Source organism: Saimiri boliviensis, chromosome 13, assembly GCF_048565385.1.
Source record: "Saimiri boliviensis isolate mSaiBol1 chromosome 13, mSaiBol1.pri, whole genome shotgun sequence".
Lineage (NCBI taxonomy): Eukaryota > Metazoa > Chordata > Mammalia > Primates > Cebidae > Saimiri > Saimiri boliviensis.
The window spans coordinates 92,512,525-92,528,770 of record NC_133461.1 but is presented as its reverse complement, the minus strand read 5'-3'; the positions used below and the strand labels follow the sequence as shown (position 1 = coordinate 92,528,770).

Below are 16,246 nucleotides of genomic sequence, written 5' to 3'. Positions count from 1 at the left end.
AGGCAGGCGGATCACGAGGTCAGGAGATCAAGACCATCCTGGCCGACATGGTGAAATCCTGTCTCTAGTAAAAATAAAAAAATTAGCCGGGCATGGCGGTGTGCACCTGTAGTCCCAGCTACTCGGGAGGCTTGAGGCAAAAGAATTGCTTGAACCTGTGAGGCAGAGGCTGCAGTGAGCCAAGATTGTGCCACTGCACTACAGCCTAGGTGACAGAGCGAGACTCCATCTAAAAAAAAGAAACCTACAAAATCAAAAATTTAACCTGCATTCAATAATCTTAGTAACAATACTGGTATTGTTGTTATGGAAAAGAACAAGTGCCCTTGAGAGAAATGGCCAACTGTAGGTCTAGAAGAAGAAATGTTCATGATAAGCCCACAGCATCTTTACTTTGTCAGAAATTATACAGAAGACAAGTTGAGTTTCTCACCCATCAGAATAACTTCTGGAAATGGATACTACATCAACTCATTATTGAGAAAGTTGATACTATAAGGGGAAATATTAAGCATTTTTCTTGTTCCTGTATGAGATGTATTTCAGTGTAACTAAATATGTAGTTGATTAAGGCAAGTTCTTCATATAGTAATTCTGGTTAATAAATTCTGGTGGTAATGATAAATCAGAAAATCATATTTACAACCACTACTGAGTTAATGATGGTCAATGATTTCAGGTGCTTTAATCTGATATAATCTTAGTGTCACTAAGAAAAAGGGCAACCAAATCTCACTGCTGCTTTATGCGATGTAATAGGAAGCATACACTAATTATGACATAAGTATTCGCAAAAGAATTTAACCTTGTCTACTTCTAGCTACCACCAGCATAAACTATGGGAAATAGGGAAACATCTTCAATGGTACCACAAGGAGGCACTAAGGAAAAAATAGGACCTGGAAGATTTTATAGGACAAATAACCAATTTGATAAATACACACTATGTATGATATATATGTATGCATGTATGTACATGTATTTATTCCCATATTTATGTGTATGTATATGTCTAAGTGTGTGTGTGTGTGTGTGTGTGTGTGTGTGTGTGTGTAAAAGAGAAAGGTTGTAGAGAAATGGTTCATGATGAAAGGCAACTTAAGAGATCCACCATACAAATGCAATAGGTGAAACTTGTTTTGAATCTTGACTCAAACAAACTACCAACAAAAAGATTAATTAGTAAGACACTGAAGAAATAAGGTAATATTAAAGAATTATCATTAATTTTGTTAGGTATGATGATGAGGGTGATTGTGGTTATAGTTAAAAAAAGGAAAGAAAATCCTTACCTGGTACAGAAATTTACTGAAGAACTGATGGGTAAAAAGGATGTATTATCTGCTATTTGCTTTAAAATAACTGTGACTCATACCTACAGCCCTCCAAGAAGGCTGGATGGAAGGAGGCATGAAGCGCAGTGAGCAAAAGGGTTCATAGCTGTTGATGCCACATGGTGGATACATGGAGGCTCATCATACTAGTTTCTTCACCTTTTTTTATATTTTTGATGTTTTCATAACAATTACACATTTAAAAAAATTTAAAAGCAAAAAAGATAACCTGATTAAATGAAAACTTCCTTATGGGGTTATTGTGAGCATTACAATGCATATTAACCTTTAACAAGCATGCAGTATACTGTAAATATTAATTTATTATTACAGAAGATAATAAATCACTATTCCTCAAAATGACTATAAAACATTGATGCAAATAAAGTTAAACGCTTTTTATTAACTATAGGATTTCTCATGGGTACCTGGCTGTACATCTTTGATGAGATATATCCTAAAGACAAAAAGAACTGCAAAAAAAAAAAAAAAAAAAAAAGTTTAACTTCATTCAGTAGTCTTAGTAATAAGAGCCTTATCAGTATCACGAACTCTCAGTGAGGGTATAAAGGATGCAATGCTTCCCAAAACTGAATGGCCAAAAACCATTTTCTGCATGAAGCATCTTAGAGAAGCAAAGTTCCATGAAAAACTTGCACCTTAAATTTGATTATAAACTTTTCTGCTATAAATTTGAATAAAAGTTTGGCTCTGTAAAAACACCCAATACTTTATGATAACTTTATTTCTCTATATGTAAAGTTTATCTCCCAAAGGAACAATGAACGATCTAAAATAGGCCAAGATATATTTTGAAATTATCAGGAATAATGTATTCAAAAATATTTTTCAAAGAATGCATGCCACATGAGAGAAAGGACGTTGTTTGTTATCTTAATAAGTATTGTATCATTATAAAAATCCTATAAAAATCCCTGAGTATGTACTAGTCACTCAATAAATACAACCTATAGGACCCACTGATTTTTTTTTTTTTTTTTTTTTGAGACGGGAGTTTCGCTCTTGTTACCCAGGCTGGAGTGCAATGGCGCCATCTCAGCTCACCGCAACCTCCGCCTCCTGGGTTCAGGCAATTCTCCTGCCTCAGCCTCCTGAGTAGCTGGGATTACAGGCACGCGCCACCATGCCCAGCTAATTTTCTGTATTTTTAGTAGAGACGGGGTTTCACCATGCTGACCAGGATGGTCTTGATCTCTTGACCTTGTGATCCACCTGCCTCGGCCTCCCAAAGTGCTGGGATTACAGGCTTGAGCCACTGTGCCCGGCCAGGACCTACTGATTTTTAAAACTTTCCCACTATGACAACCATAATACTGTATAGGAAGTGAAGATTTAAAAAAATCAGTTACTTTAATATGGATATGAAATAACGGTCTGGTTTATGCTTACAAATAAAGTAGACAGTGTCACCAACTTTATTCTCCAGGTTTTTTACCTTAGTTCTGAGAGTTCTGGAAATGCATCAGGGACATCTGGCATCTTGTAACCAAAACCATTTTGGCTTGTCTAAAGAAAAGTTTTAAATGATATTATTAAATTTCAGCCTTTTTTTTTTTTTTTTTTTTACTGCTTTCAACTACTTTAATGTACTATATCCCATGACTGTTTTCATTATCATATTTTCATCTTCACATCTCACATGACCTTAATCTCCCCTTCTTCTTTCAGTCTATCTGTTTTTCAGTGTAGTATTCATAGGATTACTTTTTTTTTTTTTTTTTTTTGGTGAGGGCCATTTTAGGTACAGAACTGGTAGTTCTCTTTCTTGTCTAAGTGTGTGGCTATAGATTTCATTGGCATACATGAATATGTTTCTCTGAAGTAAAAGGCATTTCATAATAGAAAAGCAATAGTTTAACAACAGTCTGAATAGTTAACATGCCTCAGTTAGATGAGACAGTAGGGGTAGATGAGGAATCGGGTAGCCACTGTTTGAATATATATGACTTTTTATCCTTGAGGACCCTTGAAAACTCCTCTTGTAATTTTGTTTATACTGCTAATAGTAATCTGTTCCTAACATTTATTAACACAATAAAATGAAAAGTTTTGGAAAAACAAAGTCCACTTGAGTTTATATATTCTAAATGATTATAAACTCTGAAACCAGTAATATTGGATATAGTATGGTTTTATAATTGAGTATTACACTATGGGTGATATTCACTGAGGGTTATAATTCAGTTTCTTTTTGCCCCTTTAAATGTTTTATGCCCAAAGTATTAATCTCTCCCTCAGTAACATTCCACATAGCAACAGTTATCAGCTTAAGAACATACAAGATTTTAAACCAATGGAACACTTGAAGCCCTCAGCATACTTCAGCAGACCCATCAAAATGTGACACGTGCTGCTCCCACATGATCATTTTTTTGCCTTTGCCCACACCTTACATGGCAGCCTGACAGATCTATAGGCAGCTTCACAAAAATGCCATCTGGTTTATACCTCAATGCCTTTGACAATGTTACTGGCTCTCACATATCCCCTTGTTATTCTGGCAAATTAATAACAATCTTTCAAACTCTGGCCTCAAGCATAAATGCTTGCATTTGCTTAGTTGCGTCATTTTTACTGAGCACCTACTATATTTATTATGCACTGCTTGAGGCACTAAGAAAGTGGTGGAAAAAAAAACAGAATCACAGTTTTTGTAAAGGCAACCTACTAGTTCTACCTTGGTCCCTAGGAGCACTGACCATTCCCTTAACTGTGTCTATCAGAACTCTAGCTGTCTATTCTACTCCACCAGAACTAGAAGCTCCATATTTTAAATTATTATTTGTTGGTCATCTTTCTGAGTTTGTTACTTGAATTAAAAAATGTGATTTAGTATTTTTTTATTTTGTGTCTAACTTAGTGGCTGGTACGTGGAGGCATGTATGTGTGTTGACTGAATAAATGTTTCAGTGGCACAAAATGTAGATAACTGACAATACCAACCGGTATTGAGGCATCCATTGCAGGAACAGGTAATGGCAGGTTTGAAAGGATGCCAAATGAAGGAGCAGCCGGCTTGGCTGTGGTATGACTTGTTGAAGAAGAAACCGTGTCAGCAACAGATAAAGAAGTGATACTCCTGTTTGCTTCTTGTGGGGAATATGGAGAAAGAAATGGAAAGCCCTGAGAAGCATAAGGAGGCATCGCACTTGGGTTACTGTATAGGCTGAAGAGAAAAATAGAAGATCATCAGATCAGATTTTGTGAATAAAACATGTCAAATTATTTCAAAATTGTTCTAAACAACAATGGTCGAGCACAATATTGATAAAATATTTTTATGGCAGGTGGTATTTATTAAATTATATGACAGAATTAAATATTATATAAAGTGATAAAATATAACACCCCTCCAAAAAAAATAATAATTAGAGAATTGTGGTTTCTACAAAAAAGACGATGAATACTTTAGAAAGCATGCAATTCAACTGATCAGAGTAGAAGTGAATAGACAGGCCATTTTTGAGTTTTCAGCATTCCATTGCTATCAATCAGTATCTCCATAGAGGGAATGGAGAACAATATTTAATCCAAAACATTTATTCAAGTAGAGGCTAATAGCTTTCTCTATATTTGTCAAAATCTGACTAAAAGTCAAGACTGCTTTTCTAGAAAATTTTAAAGAAATATTAAGTATACAGATGAGATTCTAAAATGTTGAAATGTTAAAACCATGCATACATAAACATGCATGTATATTAGAGTCGCACAGCATTATGTACTTGGGATTCAATCAGTGAACAATATACTCAATATTTATTTTTGCAAGCTAACAAATATTTTACACTTAACATTTTTCCTCCTTAGCAAGTTTAAAGACAACTGGGGCATAAAAGCATTAGAGTAATTCAGACCTAGATCCAGACTGAGAATCATCTAAAAACCAATATATGAATAATACAGTGAGTTTATATGGAGCAGGCACTCTCATGTACAGGATAAGGTACTTACAGTTATGTTTTAAATATTAATGCAATACTAACAACTGTTTCCCTTTATACTGAAACATGTTTCAATTTGTAATTTTTTTATGGGAGTACTATTACTTCATTTAATGATATAAATTAAGCTGAGTTAGAAATGTTGTGGGAAGAAAACATTTGTTTTTCTTTTGAAATGTACATGAATGACACTAAAATGTATACGGAAAAATAAGCCAGAGTAGAAAGAAAAACGCCTGAAAAAAGAAGGTATAGAAATATTAGCCCTGTCATAAAGCAAAACAAATTATAAAACCCTAATAATAAAACAAAATTTAACGCCTAAGACCACTAAATGAACAGGTTGATCAATAGAACTAGATATAAAATCCAGAAAAAGCCCAAACATATATAGGAATTGGGATATAATAAAGATAGAATCTCAAATAAATAAAGATAGAGCAACCAAAAAATAGTATTGAGACATCTGGGGAAAAAAAGTTGGAGCCGGATCTTCATTTTAACACAGCATAACAATTTAATGGATTAAAGTTTAAATTTTTTAAAAGAGCCTCGAACAGTAAGACATCACCAAGAAATTATAACATTGGGGTAGGAAAGGACTTTTTATAATCCCAAATTCAGAAGCCTTTACAGAAAATGACAAATCTGACATTTAAAAAATCTACATGACAAAGCCCTTTATAAGACAAATAACAAATTTGGGGGGAAACTTCTAACACAGACAGAGGGATAATTTCTCTAACTACATAAAGAATTCCTTATAGTAGAATGATAAATCATTCTACTACAAGGACACGTGCACACGAATGTTCATTGCAGCACTGTTTACAATAGCAAAGACCTGGAACCAACCCAAATGCCCAACGATGATAGACTGGATAGGGAAAATGTGCTACATATACACCATGGAATATTACACAGCCATCAAAAACGAAGAGTTCACGTCCTTTGTAGGGACATGGATGAACCTGGAAACCATCATTCTCAGCAAACTGACACAAGAGCAGAAAATCAAACACCGCATATTCTCACTCATAGGTGGATGTTGAACAATGAGAACACATGGACACAGGGAGGGGAGCACTACACACTGGGGTCCGCTGGGGGGAAATGGGGAAGGGACGGCGGGGTGGGGAGGTGGGAAGAGATAGCATGGGGAGAAATGACAGATACAGGAGAGGGGACGGAAGGCAGAAAACCACACTGCCATGTGTGTACCTATGCAACAATCTTGCATGTTCTTCACATGTACCCCCAAACCTAAAATGTAATAAAATATATATATATATATATATATATATATATATATATATATATATATAAAGAATTCCTACAAACTGACAAAAAACCACGAGCAAAAGAGACTAGGATAGTATATACATGTTACAGAAAAGGAAAACAAAAAATATCTCAAGTACAGGAAAAGATGTTCAATTTAGCTATTAATAGTAAGATAAATAAAACTAAAATTATACTAACACATTCTTTCCTGCCTATCAACTGGCAAAGATCCACTTCATAACATACTATTTTGGCAAAGGGCATGGGGAAATACATATTGTATAGAAAGAGAAACTGGTACAAACTACTCTGGAGGGTAATTTTGCAGTATTTATCAAAACTACAAATGTGCATTACAATTCTAGAATTTATCCAACAAATAAGCTCACATTTGGGTAAAATATTATTTTAAAGATTATTTAGTTGAGCAGCCCTGAGGGCAATGAAGAAGGATGGGCTTTTCAGGGAAGATTAGAGAAAATGAAAATATCTATCAGTCTCGTTAAAGGAATTATAATACATCCATGAAACCAATACTTCATAGTCATAAGGAATAATGAGGAAGTGCCTTAGTATTAACATGAAAAACTTTCCAAAACCTTATCATTTAGTGGGAACGAAAAAAAAAAAAAAAAAAAAAAAGCAAGGACATAATATGTTACCATTTATATAAAAAAGGAGGAGAATATAATACTACAAATATTTTCTTATAGATTAATAAAATAGCTCAGGAATTATATATACACAAACCCAAACAAATAACTTTTAGATGAAAATGAAAAAAACTAAGCTGCAAGGGAAAAAGAAGTGGCACAGAGATTTTCACTCTATACTCCTTTATACTTTTTGAATTTTGAGCCAGGTGAATATGTGACCTACACAAAAATTAAGTTTTCTAATTGGTTTGTTCATTTAAAAGGATGGCTCATCTATATCTTAAAACTACTTTAATCTAAAGAAATTAGTGTTACGTATGTGAACTAACCTAGAAACAATATAACCAACATGAGAGAGTATTTGTAATATCCTTGAATTCAAGTCACTAATTCTGAACCAGTCTGCTTTATTTTGAACTCAGTAGCAGGTACAACCCACAAAATAAGAAATGCATCAAACTTGATTTTTAATAACGTGTACTATATCCTGGAACTTATCTGAAATGAAAACAAGTAAACTTGTCAGTAAGAAATGCATCAGACTTGATTTTTAATAATGTGTGCTATATCCTGGAACTTACCTGAAATGAAAACAAGTAAACTTGTCAGTTTGTATTTTCAAATAAGGTAAATGAGTTTATATCCAATTCTATCACTATATAAGATAGGAAATATGATTTTTTAATACACTTTTTATCCAAAAATAAAAACTCAGGACTCTAGAACATAGATGACAGAAAGACAAAGATGAGTGGGAGAGGGCTGAGGTACCTGGAAGTGGAATGCTGCTACGATGACAATGACAATAACAACAACCTAAAATGTGGGAGCAGCTTTGGGACCAAGCAGAGGTATAGGCTGGAAGTCCCCTTAGAAGAGTATGAAGGACTAATGGGCCTCAAAGAGGCTGTTAGGAGGAGCCTGGTGGGCCTTTGAGCAGATGATCATTGGAAGAACTTTGTGTTAGTGGAAAGTTTACCAACACTGTTGCCTGTAATAATATGGAAAATAGTAAATGTACCTACTGAATTGCATGATCTAGCTAAGGAGATTTCCAGGCAGTGCTGAAGGTGTCACCTAATTTCTAGTGGGCTGTAGTAAAACGTGAGAGGAGAGAGAGAAGTTAAAGAATTGCGAAACATAAAAGAGATTCCTGGATTTGAAAATAAAAATATCTCTCATTCCTAGCTTCCCTAAGATTCTCAAATTAAGAAACAAATTAAGTCAAACCCAGCATGGGCTAGAAGTTCCTTTGTTAACATCTCTTAAAGAACCAAGATGGAGCCTGAGATAACTGTCTAATAAGAATAACAGACATTTAGGGCTTCAAATAATCTTAAGGTCAGTGTCTCTCAGCAGCCTCAATGGAAGCCCAACAGCTTATTTGGCAGAGCTTTGTGGGTGCTGCTTTTAATGAAATGAATGAAAATACTGATTTGGTCTCCTTGGTTTCAAAGAACATCTTTATTTCTGCCTTCATTTCATTGTTTATCCACAACATTCAAAAGTCAGTTGTTGAGTTTCCATGAAACTGTGCGGTTCTGAGTTAGTTTCTGCATTCTGAGTTCTAACTTGATTGCATTGTGGTCTGAGAGATTGTTATGATTTCCATTCTTACGCAATTGCTGAGGAGTGATTTACTTCCAATTATGTGGTCAATTTTAGAGTAGATGTGATGTGGTGCTCAGAAGAATGTATGTATATTCTGTGGATTTTGGGTGGAGAGTTCTGTAAATGTCTATTAGGTTTGCTTCGTCCAAGTCTGAGTTCAAGTCCTGGATAGGCTTGTTAGTTTTCTGTCTTGATCTGTCTAATATCGACAGTGGAGTGTTAAAGTCTCCCACTATTACTGTGTGGGAGTCTAAGTCTCTTTGTAAGTCCTTAAGAACTTGCTTTATGTATCTGGGTGCTACTGTATTGGGTGCATATATATTTAGGATTGTTAGCTCTTCTTGTTGCATTGATCCTTTTACCATTATGCAACGTCCTTCTCTCTTTTGATCTTTGTTGGTTTCAAGGAGCAAGATCAAAAAAACTCAAAAGCTATCAGAAGACAAGAAATAAATAAGATAAGAGCAGAACTGAAGGAAATAGAGACACAAAAAACCCTTAAAAAAAAATCAATATATCCAGTAGCTGGTTTTTTGAAAAGATCAACAAAATAGACAGACCACTAGCCAGATTAATAAAAAAGAAAAGAGAGAATAATCAAATAGGTGCAATAAAAAATGATAAAAGGGATATCACCACAGATTCCATAGAAATACAAACCACCATCAGAGATTACTACAAACAATTCTATGCACATAAGCCAGTAAACCTGGAAGAAATGGATAAATTCCTGGACACTTCCATCCTCCCAAGCCTAAACCATGAAGAAGGTCGAAACCCTGACTAGACCAATAACAAGGGCTGAAGTTGAGGCAGCAATTAATAGCCTACCAACCAAAAAAAAGCCCTGGTCCAGATGAGTTCACAGCCGAATTCTACCAAACATACAAACTGGGGCTGGTACCACTAATTCTGAAACTATTCCAAACAATCTAAAAAGAGGGAATTCTTCCCAAATCTTTTTATGAGACCAACATCATCCTGATACCCAAACCTAGCAGAGACTCAAGAAGAAAAGAAAACTTCAGGCCAATATCCATGATGAACACAGATGCAACAATCTTCAATAAAATACTGGCGAACTGACTGCAACAGCACATCAAAACGCTTATCCATCACGATCAAGTAGGCTTCATCTTGGAGATGCAAGGCTGGTTCAGGATACACAAGTCTATAAACATAATTCACCACACAAACAGAACCAAAGACAAAAACCACATGATTATCTCAAAAGAAGTAGAGAAGGCCTTTGACAAAATTCAACAGCCCTTTATGCTAAAAACTCTCAATAAACTAGTATTGATGGAATGTATCTCAAAATAATAAAGGCTATTTATGACAAACCCACAGACAATATCATACTGAATGGGCAAAAACTGGAAGCATTCCCTTTGAAATCTGGCACTAGACAAGGATGCCCTCTCTCAACACTCCTATTCAATATAGCATCGGAAGTTCTAGCCAGAGCAATCAGGCAAGAAAAAGAAATAAAGGGTATTCAACTAGAAAAGGAGAAAGTCAAATTGTCTCTATTAGAAAAGGAGGAAGTCAAATTATCTTTATTTGCAGACAACATGATTGTATATTTAGAAGACCCCACTGTCATAGCCCAAAATCTCCTGAAACTGATAAGCAACTTCAGCAAAGTTTCAGGATACAAAATCAACGTGCAAAAATCACAAGCATTCCTATACAGCAATAACAGACTTAAAGAGAGCCAAATCAAGAACGAACTGCCATTCACAACTGCTACGAAGAGAATAAAACACCTAGGAATGCAACTAACAAAGAATGTAAAGGACCTCTTCAAGGAAAACTACAAACCACTGCTCAACAAAATAAGACAGGACACAAACAGATGGAGAAACATTCCATGTTTATGGTTAGGAAGAATCAATGTCGTGAAAATGGTCATACTGCCCAAAGTAATTTATAGATTCAATGCTATCCCCATCAAGCTACTAATCACCTTATTCACAGAACTGGAAAAAACCATCTTAAACTTCATATGGAACCAAAAGAGAGACTGCATAGCCAAGTCAATTCTAAGCAAAAAGAACAAAGCTGGAGTTATCAAACTACCTGACTTCAAACTATACTACAAGGCTACAGTAATCAAAACAGCATGGTACTGGTACCAAAACAGAGATATAGACCAACGGAACAGAAGAGAGGCCTCGGAGGTAATGCCACACATCAACGACCATCTGATCTTTGACAAATCTTACAAAAACAAGCAATGGGGAAAGGATTCCCTGTTTAATAAATGGTGTTGGGAAAACTGGCTAGCCATGTGCAGAAAGCAGAAACTGGACCCCTTCCTGACACCTTACACTAAAATTAACTCCAGATGGATTAAATACTTAAACATTAAGACCTAACATCATAAAAATCCTAGAAGAAATTCTAGGCAAAACCATTCAGGACATAGGCATAGGCAAGGACTTCATGACTAAAACACCAAAAGCACTGACAACAGAAGCCAAAATAGACAAATGGGACCTAATCAAACTCGAGAGCTTCTGCACAGCAAAAGAAACAATCATTAGAGTGAATTGGCAACCAACAGAATGGGAAAAAAAGTTTTGCCATCTACCCATCTGACAAAGGGCTAATATCCAGAATCTACAAAGAACTAAAACAGACTGACAAGAAAAAAAAAAAAAAACCAGCCCATTCAAAAGTGGGCAAAGGATATGAACAGATACTTTTAAAAAGATGACATACATGAGGCCAACAAATATAGAAAAAAATGCTCATCATCACTGGTCATTAGAGAAATGCAAATTAAAACTATAATGAGATACCATCTCACGCCAGTTAGAATGGTGATCATTAAAAAATCTGGAGACTTCATGACCAAAACGCCAAAAGCAATGGCAACAAAAGCCAAAATAGACAAATGGGACCTAATCAAACTCCACAGCTTCTGCACGGCAAAAGAAACAGTCAGTAGAGTGAATCGGCAACCAACAGAATGGGAAAAAATTTTTGCAGCCTACCCATCTGACAAGGGGCTGATATCCAGAATTTACAAAGAACTAAAGCAGATCTACAAGAAAAAAACAAACAAGCACATTCAAAAATGGGCGAAGGATATGAACAGATACTTTACAAAAGAAGACATACAGGAGGCCAACAAACACATGAAGAAATGCTCATCATCACTGGTCATCAGAGAAATGCAAATCAAAACCACATTGAGATACCATCTCACACCAGTTAGAATGGCAATCATTAAAAAATCGGGAAACAACAGATGCTGGAGAGGATGCGGAGAAATAGGAACACTTTTACACTGTTGGTGGGAATGTAAATTAATTCAACCATTGTGGAAGACAGTGTGACAATTCCTCAAGGACCTAAAAATAGAAATCCCATTTGACCCAGCAATCCCATTACTGGGTATATATCCAAAGGATTATAAATCATTCTACTACAAGGACACGTGCACACGAATGTTCATTGCAGCACTGTTTACAATAGCAAAGACCTGGAACCAACCCAAATGCCCAACGATGATAGACTGGATAGGGAAAATGTGGTACATATACACCATGGAATATTTCGCAGCCATCAAAAACGAAGAGTTCACGTCCTTTGTAGGGACATGGATGAACCTGGAAACCATCATTCTCAGCAAACTGACACAAGAGCAGAAAATCAAACACCGTATATTCTCACTCATAGGCGGGTGTTGAACAATGAGAACATATGGACACAGGGAGGGGAGCACTACACACTGGGGTCCGTTGGGGGGAAATGGGGGAGGGGCGGGGGGGTGGAGAGGTGGGAAGAGATAGCATGGGGAGAAATGACAGATACAGGTGAGGTGACGGAAGGCAGCAAACCACACTGCCATGTGTGTACCTATGCAACAATCTTGCATGTTCATCACATGTACCCCAAAACCTAAAATGCAATAAAAAAAAAATTTGGAGACAATAGATGCTGCTGGAGAGGATGTGGAGAAATAGGAACACTTTTACACTGTTGGTGGGAGTGTAAATTACTTCAACCATTGTGGAAGACAGTGTGGCTATTCCTCAAGGACCTAGAAACAGAAATTCCATTTGACCCAGCAATCCCATTACTGGGTATATATCCAAAGGATTATAAATTGTTATATTATAAGGACACATATACACATTCATTGCAGCGCTGTTTACAATAGCAAAGACTTGGAACCAACCCAAATGCCCATTGATGACAGTCTGGACAGGGAAAATGTGGAACATATACACCATGGAACATGACGCAGCCATAAAAAAATGATGAGTTTGTGTCCTTTGTAGGGACATGGATGAACCTGGAAACCATCATTCTCAGCAAACTGACACAAGAACAGAAAATCAAACACCGCATGTTCTCACTCATAGGCGGGTGTTAAACATGAGAACACATGGACACAGGGAGGGGAGCATCATACACTGAGGTCTGTGGGGGGGATCTAGTGGAGGGACAGTGTGGGGGTGGGGAGTTGGGGAGGGGAGAAATGTCAGGATAGGTGATGGAGAGGAAGGCAGCAAACCACATTGCCATGTATGTACCTATGCAACAATCTTGCATGTTCTTCACAGGTACCCCAAAACCTAAAACACAATTATATATATATATATATATATATATATATATATATATATATATAAATAAATATATATATATATAAAAGAAAACTGATTCATAAGAAATCATAAGCATTTTAAAGGAGTTGTGTCATCTTGGGTCTAAATGGGACAGAGACAGTACCAAATGTAAAAGAGGTTATTGGAACCTTAATTTCTATAGGCAGAAAGCAGGCTGAAAAAACTATGCACTTGAAAACAAGGACTATATTTTACGGAAAGGAAGAATGATGGAGAAGGTAGCACCAAGAACCAAGAATTACTCTGTGAAAAATCATTTCCATGAACTAAGTCTTCATCAAAAAAATGTGCCCAGTTGGATTTCCATACTGCTATGAACCAGTGGCTCCTGTGTGCTTCCTATTTTCTCTCTTTCGGAATCTATAGTGGTTACCCGAATCTTGTTCTACCACTATATAATGGGTGTGAGAGGGGCAGCTACCTTATCTCTTTAATTTCCTTGTGTTCGGATCAAGAGGAATTGCTCGTCAGGAACACAACTGAGACACCTCATCTGTACCTGAACCTGATTTAAATGAAAGAACACAAGCCTCAATCTGTAATACGATGAACTCTGCAAGTTCTTGGGGAAAGGGTGAGTGACGATTCACATATAGGAAAGAGGTGAATTCTTATGGTTAGGAGGATGAATGTGACAGATTGTGTTTTCCAAAATGGTCATAGCCATATTTCCAGACCAATATGCACTTCTTGAACTTTGCTACCCCATCGAGAGATTGAGTCTACTTTCTCTCCCCTTTCAATCCAGGCGGACTAGGTGACTAACTTTATAAAATGCAGCAGAAATGATGCTGAATAACACACAGGGCTAAACCAAAAATATGACAGAGCTTCCACTTGGCTGGAGGGCACTCTCTCTCGGAATCCTGACCCTCAGAACTTAACACTGCCATGCAGTGAGGAAGCCCCGGTCACATGGAGAGGCCACATACAAATGTATGAGGACTAAAGTGTAAGCATTAAAAGCCAACATTAACTGCCAGGCGACACCAGCTAATGCAAAAAGTGAAGCAAAAATGAGTGATTGCCACTGGTCCCTAACCAAGTGGTAGATTCTTAAAAAACATAAATGTCTTTTATTTTAACCACAAGTTTTATTGTAATCTGTTATGGATCTGATATAGTTTGGACGTTGCTGTCCTCTCTAAATTTCATGCTGAATTATAATCCCCGTGTTGGAGGTGGAGGCTGCTGGGAGGTGATTAGATTACGGGGGTGGCTTTCTCATGAATGCTTTAATACCATCCCCTTGGTGCTGTCCTTGTGATAGTGAGTGAGTTCTCGTGAGATGTGACTATTTAAAAGTGTGTGGTACCTCCTCCCTCCTTGCTCTTCCTCTCATCATGTGATGTGCCTGCACCTCCTTTACCTTCTATTAGGAATAAAAGCTCCCTGAGGCTCCCCAGATGACGAGCACATGCCAATGCCATGCTTCCTGTACAGTCTGCAGAACGCTGAGCCAATTAAACCTCTTTTCTTTATATATTACCCAGTTTCGGGTATTTCTTTATAGCAATGCAGGAACAAGACTAAAACAGCATCCTTAGTACAAGGACATGACTTTATTCAGGAAGCTACGGGAAGGCAATAAACCAAGAAACTAGGAAATAGCCTGAGAAAGGGAAAAACAAAATATAAGAAATGGAGAATCCAATACAAGAAAGTGGCAAACGGAAATCTCAGAATGACAACAAAAAAAATTCCTCGCTTAGAGTTACACAAATGTCATAGAGAGAAACTCAGCATGGAGGGAAGAGGTGAACACTGAATGTGAGGGAAAAAATAAAACCTAGATATTACCCTACTGGTTTGATGATGTGGAAAAATATGGTTTAAGGGGTATTTTTCAGAGTTGTTAAAAGCTCTGTGGAAATTCAGTAATATCTTAAATTTAAGAAGACGTGGAAAACGAAGATGATCTAAAACAAAACAAAACCAAATGCAAAATGTAGGTAGTTATTAATTCCAGAAAAAAAAAATTACACCATAAGGAAAATGTAAACGTGGCAACATACTTGGCTCAGGAATGGACAATATTTACAGTCACAGTAATAAATACACCATATTAAAACATTAAAAATCATGATATAATTTCACTGGGAGAATGAGGAGAAAGGAAGTTTGGTGAAAGACAGCTGAAGGGCCGGGCACGGTGGCTCAAGCCTGTAATCCCAGCACTTCGGGAGGCCGAGGCGGGTGGATCACGAGGTTGAGAGATCGAGACCATCCTGGTCAACATGGTGAAACCCCGTCTCTACTAAAAATACAAAAAATTAGCTGGGCATGGTGGCACATGCCTGTAATCCCAGCTACTCAGGAGGCTGAGGCAGGAGAATTGCCTGAACCCAGGAGGCGGAGGTTGCGGTGAGCCGAGATCGCACCATTGCACTCCAGCCTGGGTAATAAGAGCGAAACTCCGCCTCAAAAAAAAAAAAAAAAAAAAAAAAAGACAGCTGAAATCCTCAGCTATTATACTAGGAGGTCAACAGATAATATCTAAAATGAAAGAATCAAGACACAGAAGTATGCACACATTATTCAAAAAGATGTAGGTAAACATTAGAAGAAAAAGCAAGGCTGGGCATGGTGGCTCACGCCTGGAATCCCAGCACTTTGGGAGGCCAAGGCAGGAAGATTATCTGAGGTCAGGAGTCTGAGACCAGCCGGGCCAATATGGTGAAACCCGGTCTCTCCTAAAAAAATACAAAAGTTAGCCAGGGGTGGTGGCACATGCCTGTAATCCCAGCTACCCA

General features: G+C 37.0%; 1 protein-coding gene across 2 annotated transcripts in view; it reads right to left on the bottom strand.

Moving 5' to 3' along the window:
• Positions 1–16,246, bottom strand: part of VPS37A (VPS37A subunit of ESCRT-I) — a 58,709-nt gene that overhangs the window by 19,687 nt on the left and 22,776 nt on the right. For both annotated transcript variants that reach the window (XM_003935558.4, XM_074383962.1), the window contains exons 5-6: positions 4,299–4,521; positions 2,791–2,861 (exon numbers count right to left, since the gene is read on the bottom strand). In XM_003935558.4, coding sequence (XP_003935607.1) covers positions 2,791–2,861; positions 4,299–4,521 — 294 coding nt within the window. The remainder of the gene's footprint in view (positions 1–2,790; positions 2,862–4,298; positions 4,522–16,246) is intronic.